Consider the following 8,088-nt stretch of genomic DNA (forward strand, 5'->3'; position numbering starts at 1 on the left):
TTTCCCCTTTGTCTATTTGAGATTCTCAGCAGCTTCACACACACTTTTCCGTCGCTATTATCTGACTGCTGTGTGGGTGAGTAGGCAGAGCCATTCTTCTTTGTGATGTTTTTGCATCTTTATTTTCTTCAATATTGCTGAAGTGAAGTCAGATTTGTTTCTATAAAGTGTTTTTCACGGTGCTTTACAGAAAATAATCATGCAGGACTATCTGTATGTGCAGATTTGCTTTTGCAAGAAGACATACTGCTTTCAGAATCTGTAAAAGCTTTACGCACTTAAATAACTCGCGTATCAAATTATTTCAACTCATGCTTGGGTAAAATATGGACAAACCCATCCATTGGGATTAAATTAATCAACATGTACGTTGGGTTTCAACCTGGGGTTATAGGTTATAGGTTTCTACATTTTAAGATTTGACCCAACCATGTGCTGACACGACTTCATTCTAAAGGTAACCTGCAAAACATACACCCTAAAAATTTGATTTATTTTTATTGTTTTATGTTTTAATCTAGACATTATACACATGACTGGATTTTTTAGAGTTTCAGATAGAAACACACTAACTGATCAAATCTGCAGACTGCACAGACTTTCCACAACAAGTCCGGACTGAAAATCTGAGCAAAAGTCTTGTAGTGTGTTTTAGCCTCTAGTTACAAACGTTTAGTTTTACTAGCAAATGAAACAGAATCCTGTGAGAATCTCATTGTAGCTCTGAGAAAACAAGTTAAATTCTGGTCTTCGTCCTATTCTGATCCAAAGAAAGGCAAAATACTTCATCAATTAAATTGAAAACTCAAACCTTTGTTCTCCACTTAAACTGTATCGAACGTTGTGTTTTAACCACCTTTCCTGTAGAGACATCATTATAGGTGTGTAAACACCTATAGGCTGCTGTATAACTACACAAACTGACTTCACAAGATCTCGCACTGTCCACCCTTTGACATGGCATCGATCGGAACAAGACAGCCGGGTCTTCCCATACCGCCCATTCCATGGAAAACTGGTTTTCAGGAAGATATGAACACACCCATGAAGCTCTCCGGCCGGCCGCAGAATGCTTTATTAATGCCAAAAAGAAAACCTCTCCCCAGTGTGTTTGCTTTGGGAAAGTGTCCTCCTAAACCCCAGAGACCTACGCATATCAACTGTGATGTGTTCAGAAGAAACGCTACGAAATCATGTCCAAGTAAGTTTAAAAAGTGCTTTTTATTATTTATACACATTAAATATCTGGATTAATCAGGAGTACAACAGTGTCTTCTGTAAAGTTACTGTAAATACCTGTAAATAGGTATTGACGATGACCATGATTTTATGAACCGTTATTATTGACGTTGTGTTATAAACAGAGATATCAAAGCAGGCAATTTAATTATTTTAAGCAAATTTTCTCAACCAAACATCGAGCAGCAAGAAGTTAATTGATAAGACCATTGATGGTGTTAAAAACAGAGAAAGACCTACAGTAAGCAAAGTTTCTGGTCGATCTAAAACTAAAACCAGCGATTCTTCTTGACCTGAAGGTCTCTAAAAACTTTCCTGTGGCCACTGTGATCCATAACTCAACTTTTGCACATTAGATGATCAATTAATTTAGCTGTAACAAAAGTCTGTGTGGTTAACACGCGTCACTGCTCTGTGTCCAGCTTTATCAGAAACCAACAATACAGAATTATTCCTATTCCCACCACCACCTCCTCTTGATCTCCTGTCAATCACATCTGAGACTCCTCCTCCGCCAGATGACTTTACATTTCCTCCTGCGCCTCCTTCATTGTGAGTGTATTTAATATTGTACACAATACTGTAACACTTGTCAAATATATTATGCTACAACGGAACATTTCATTTTATGGTCATAGAAGGTTTGGATTTAAGTGTCTGCTAAATGTAAATAAGTTTAGACATGTCATAGTACGATTCATGTCTTTAACCCGTCTGCTGTAAAACAGGGATCCGGATCTTCTTGAGGATTATGACGATGTGGAATTCATGAACACAACACAACCTTCATTAGGTCATCATCTGTTCCTGCATTCACAGAGAAGTTCTTCAAACTAATGCTTGATATGTGCAGCACATTGACATAAAAAGTAACCGTTGTTAAAAACACTTGAATGTCTTAACAACTGAGATGTATTTTAAACGTGACTTCCAAAAAGTTGAAGTGAGTTCTGAACTTATTTTGGTGTATTATTTTGTTGTCTGATTCAATGACGTTTAGACATCAGACTTCACGTGTTCAACCGTTAGCAATGCTTGACTCTGAATTAATCGTCTCTTTTGTGTTTCAGGTAAAAGCAGCAGTGATCTTCAGGTAAAGATAAAACCTTAACTTCATTTACTTCACTGTACAGCTGCATGTCCCCGCTTTGTGAGACTTAGTAAAAATAGTCAGAGAAGAAGCAAACATGTGAACAGGAAGTGACATCATCAACAACATTCAGTTTGATTATGCAGAAAACCAATGAATGACTGTCGACTCTGTTATTGAACTCTGTTTTTGTTTAGTTTTTAATGATTTTATTAGTTGATTTTTATGTCTGGTATACTGTGAAGTTAATGTTCTTACTGAGTTATGTTTCGTGGCTGTTGTAGGAGTCGAATGAAGAAACGTATGATGATTGTGACAGCTGCCGGTGAGATCCACTCGCACTTCAGCTTACAGCTAATTCAAACCTTTTAGTACTTTAGATGAGCGTTCTATAAGTGACAACCAAATACAGTGAAAATGTATTTCTGAAACGCCTGATGATTCAAACCATCTGGACTCAAAAAAAAAAACTTAATTAAATTAAGGAAGACTTAATATAATAATTTTTTGTAAACGATTAATTATAATCTTGTTGTGTGAACTTTTTCTGTTGCATTTTTTTTATATTATACATTTTTAACATGAACAAGACATTATTCCATTTAACTTCAATAAGAATATATTGAGTCAATAGATCTCAACTACTTGGCAAATAAAGGATTGTAACCGGCCACGACCTAACCAAAAGCAACGCCTATCTGAACAATGGAATCCACAAAACTCAAAAATATAAACTCTTGAAAACCTTAAAGATACATGAACATTTAACACTAACAAGTGTTTTTTTTTCTGAAAAATGCTTAAAATAACCCTTATTGAAGAAATTAACTCTCAAAATGCAGTTAAGCGCAAAGCATGCTGGGAAATATAAGTCCTCTGCACAATTATTAAAATATGTATGGTAACACAACACAACTTCTTTATGTTGTCCCAACATGAATGGATTCAATTTTATGACTAAACTTAGGACTTTTTTTGAAAAAATCATGTTGTGACCAAGTTGTGTTGATTTAACTTAAGCAAGTAAAGTAAATTGAACAAGCAGCAAAGTGTGGGCTTCATTTAATTTAAAATCGGTTCAGAAGAGATTATGTGAAAACCACGCTCTCTACCCACACAGGCCCGAACCCGACAATGAATCCAGCGAGAAAACGAAAACGAACGATTCGAAAGCAGTCAAGAAAAGACTTGATAAAGACGAGAAGAAACGCTTGGAACAGGAGAAGAAAGAGAAGAAACTGCAGGAGAAGCGAGAGCAGGAGGCCAGGAAAAAGTTTAAAGTGATTATGAGCCTTATAAGAGAACATCGAGAACATTTCATCACACCCAAATCAAAAGAAAAACGAAATAATGCTATGTTATTTGTGTTGATCGTGTGTTACGATGTTACATTCCTGTGTTTCTGTGCCACAGATCAAAGGTCCAATCATGGCGGTTTCAACAGTGAAAGCTAACATAGACCGCAAGAGAGGTAAGAACAAGCTTCCGCTGAAAAGAGGCGAGACTATGGACATCATTCGCAAAACTGAAAACCCAAAGAGCTACTGGCTGGCCAGAAACAGAGAAGGCCACTGTGAGTCTGTCTTTTACATGTCAAATACTCCATGTGTATGTTGTTATGCTGCTTGAAAATACACAGATGATGACAGAATTTTCATTTGTTGGTTACTGTCCCTTTAAGTTACCTGAAGATCTCCAAATATGGGTTGGAAACTTCAAAGGGAGCGTGGCACGATGTGCCTAACCCTACACACCTACTCTTGGGGTTTAGGAATTTTAAGATCTCAAGTCTGCTGTTTTATCACCTTGAACTCAACACTAGTCAAGATGAAACATTTTCAGCTGTAATGACTTGTATAACTATCGTGAGATTCGGCTGTATCGAGTGATTTTGAATTAAAATAAATATACTCTATATGAAAAGTCCCTTAAGAAACAAACTCCCTAAATTATAGTCTTCAATCATATTTCTCAACATAACACTAACAGACATTTTTATCTAAAGTGGAGAGCATTTAACATTTTGTCTGACAATACTTGCAGTAGATAAAGCCTTGTTTAAAATCAAGACTTAAATTGAACATCAACGTGTAGCACTTCACATATGTGACAGATATATTTCCTGTGGTTCTCTACTGCAGCATCGGTTTATTTATTCTTCAAACTTCCTTTCTGCTTTAACCTTTGCCGTGATGCTATTTTCACTTTGTGCGTGTGTGTTTGTTACAGATGGTTTTGTAAAGCCTGACACGGTAGATGAGTGCACTGAAATAATCACAGACAATGTACTGTATGTTCACAATAACACAGGAACACATGATCACCTCCAAAAGTAAGAAAGCAACCTGGACACTCCTCAGATTATTTGCATCCCATTCTTTATTGAATTATTCATTGAATATTGTCTTTTTTTTCAGTCTACCTGCTGGTAAGCCACAACTATCACTTTCTTTATGTAGGAAATGCGAATGGACCATTGCGATATTTCAGCATGTATTAATAGAAGGAAATGCAAATGAGCGTGATTTTGTTTTTAACAGTAGATGAAAGTGAGTCTGATGTGTATGAATGTGTGGAAGAGGATTTCAGGTGAGTATTTTTTTTAAACATCCGTGCAACGGATTTGAAAGCAATCTTACTAAAGGCTCACTTGCAACCTGTCTCATCTCTACTGTAATTTTACCGTGATTTGGCAGCTTCCCCCCACCACCCCCTGACCTTACATTTAATAGTGAAGGTGAGTCAAATGCACTTTATATCAGGCGAATAAAGTTGTAAATCTTGGATTTTTTTCTTTTGTAACGTACACTGTAAAATCTAATAGTTGTCCTTACTTACAAATTATTTGTTAACTTTACTCAGTTGTCAAAATGTATACATTTTACTAGTTTTTATTAAGATTTCTTGCAGGGGAAATAAAACAACTTACTTTTCGCCTTTAGTATATTTTACTTAAATCAAGCAAGTAGCGGCATGCAAAGCAATTACTTTACTACACCAGCGAGAGGCAGTGGAGAGCAGATCCTACATGAACGCAGAAAAGCAGAGCATAGTCTGTGCATACAGTTCTGAGATAAGTCTCCTCTTGCTCATTTTGTGTTGCACAAGTCAAGGTGTTTGATTTATGCATTTTTAGAATAATATTTATGTGAAGTAAAAAATTTTTTTAGTGAATTTAAACTCCAATGATGGATGCAATAAATCCAATGGAAATTCTTAAATTGGTAAAAAAAAAAGGTAATTCTGAGTACTCCAAACTAAGACACAAGTACATCTGAACTTATATTTTAAGTTACTTGAACTCAACAATACCATTTCACTTTACTTAGTTTTTTAAGGCAATCGGTTTTGCTAGCTTTTTTTAAGTAAGATCAACTAATTAGATTTTACAGTGTAATAAACCGACAAACTTTTAGATATGAGACATGACATAATGATGTATTTACTTTTAAGTTGTATTTAAACCATGTAATTATCCAGTAGGTGACACGGATGATGTTGTGAGTTCAACACACCTCCATCCACCACCCTCTTCTGACAAGTGAGTTCACACACGCTACAAAATATATTGTTTTGTATTACAAATGTATTGTTTTTATTTTGATTTGTCTCATGTTTGTTGCACAATGCATTCTGTAAAGCTGCTTTGCAACAAAAGTTTTACAAAATAAATCTAAATAAATCTAAATGTTTCTTTATAATATATGAATACATAAAAAGATTTGTATTTATTTATTTGGATCTATTATTGTGTGTGTGCGTGTTTGTGTGTGTGTCTTCTTGTGTGCATGCATGCGTGTGTGTTTGCTTAAAAACAAACTGTATTTACAGTACATTGTGAATATTTTCTGCATCCGGGAATGAAACTTTTCATTTTATATTTGATAATGTTCATTTATTATTTAACTTATTTCCCATTCACTCCGATATTCCAAAATTAAGATCGACACGCAGTATGGATGAGACCTCAAAGAAATGTTTTGAAAAGGAAGAGAAAGATTTCAGGAAGCAGTTTAAGGTAAGATGTCTCAAGATAAGAGGATAGTTTTCTGATTATGAACGGAGTCAGTGAGATGATTGTCTCTTTCTGCAGTATAAAGGAAAGATCAGAGTCCTTTATCAAGCTACTGTCCTGCCATCATTGCCTATAAAAATGTTTGGTAATAAAGATTTGGTTGTCAAACCAGGAGAGATCATTGATGTGATAGATCATCCAGCTGGAGACAAAATCATCGGCCGGAACAGCAAAGGCAAATGTAAGTTATGGATACATTATGTTTAATGTTGTGCCCATGTTTTATATATCAAACTAATATGGTATTTTTTGGTGATCAGAAATGTTTTTTCTACCATCGGGGAGAAAGAAACTGTATTTTACATATGGTAACAGGATTGAAAACAGGGTTGAGGGCGGTAACGGGGTTGACGAGGAATTAAACACTAAATATAAATAAAAAGCAGCTCATATAGTTGAAGTTAAATGAAGTTTAATTTATGTAAAGGATATTTTACAATACATCTTTATTTGTCTTCCAGTTGGTTATGTGTCCACTGCTAATATAGAAGAGTAAGTCGAGTTTCATTGATTTCTTTTTGGAAAAATTGTTTGTTGTTTTTGCAAGCTCACCGAGTTCACAACTTTACACAAGTCTCATTTCCCCGCCTGTCTTAGGGACAATTCTGTTTATGATGATGTTGGAGAAGGTCAGTTTGAATATCCTATGTCGATAAATGTGTGCGTCTGTGTTGTTGTTGTTTGCTGTAAATCATGTTTTGTTTGTTTGTTACAGAGTGTATCTATGACAACGACTAAGCGAGGATGAACATGCAGCGTACTTTAACCTTATTGGATATTGAACATTACATGGTCTCGTCTTGTGTCTCGGAGCAGACCATTGTCATGTTCAGCTTCATTGCTTTTATTTATGTGATAATGTGAAATTACCAAAAAATGTTGCGAGATGAACATCTAGTTTTAAAAGTGGAAGGGGAGTGTTTAGAAACGGACTGCTGCCTGTGACCTGAAAATTAAACATTTTCAGTAATATGAATGTTAAAGGTGCAGTTTGTAACAGTTTTGCGGTAAAATATCTAAAAACAACTAGGCCAGAGTTTTCTTCAGCTTAATACTCGCAATATGTCAAATGTTTCCAAATACTTCTAAATCGCCATTCTAAACAGTGACACGGGCTGTGCAGTCGCCTGTCAATAGTTGCCACCTTCACTGACGTAGAAACCGGACAATGCGGAAGTAGCGTCTAGCAAACCACTGGATTATGGACCACAATTACACGCAACATTATAAAACTTTATAACTTTACCTCATCCACAAACAAGTCTCGTTCCCGTCTGATTGATGGCCATCAGCGGTGGAGTTGAAGACCACCGATCCCATAATTCCACTCTCCTTCACAGCGCCATGAAGCGACGCCATTGTTGTTGTTTTGAACGTGCGCCCTCTAGCGGCGTATTTATAAACTGTACCTTAAAATGAGCATTACAGATCGACGAGCACTTCAACAAAAGCAGAGATCTGTAAACTAGTTTTTATATGATATTAAAGTAGTTTATCAAATGATGCCTCCAAATGAAGTTAAGCCTAAGTGAAATGTATTATTTTATATTTTTAAACAAATTTCGTTACATTACAGGATTTCTTGTGATCATTACTGTCGGTATTATTTACTGAATATTGACGTATTAAATTGCTTTCATTTTATAAACATTAGTGCTGTCCTCGCACCAGTGCTGAGGCCGAA

The 8,088-nt window shown here is 35.7% G+C and overlaps 1 protein-coding gene across 1 annotated transcript; it reads left to right on the forward strand.

Annotated features, from left to right (window-relative positions):
- Nucleotides 1-37: 37 nt before the first annotated feature.
- LOC130418760 (FYN-binding protein 1) lies at nt 38-7,832 on the forward strand. The gene is made up of 18 exons (XM_056744842.1): nt 38-76; nt 868-1,201; nt 1,662-1,791; nt 1,968-2,032; nt 2,310-2,332; nt 2,614-2,654; nt 3,450-3,609; nt 3,743-3,902; nt 4,559-4,661; nt 4,747-4,757; nt 4,870-4,918; nt 5,026-5,066; nt 5,810-5,870; nt 6,272-6,347; nt 6,423-6,585; nt 6,866-6,896; nt 7,002-7,033; nt 7,120-7,832. Exons 2-18 carry the CDS (start codon nt 958-960, stop codon nt 7,140-7,142), a joined length of 1,413 nt encoding a protein of 470 aa, XP_056600820.1. The 5' UTR covers nt 38-76; nt 868-957; the 3' UTR covers nt 7,143-7,832.
- Nucleotides 7,833-8,088: the final 256 nt, after the last annotated feature.

The sequence above is a fragment of the Triplophysa dalaica genome, chromosome 4 (assembly GCF_015846415.1).
Source record: "Triplophysa dalaica isolate WHDGS20190420 chromosome 4, ASM1584641v1, whole genome shotgun sequence".
Classification (NCBI taxonomy): domain Eukaryota; kingdom Metazoa; phylum Chordata; class Actinopteri; order Cypriniformes; family Nemacheilidae; genus Triplophysa; species Triplophysa dalaica.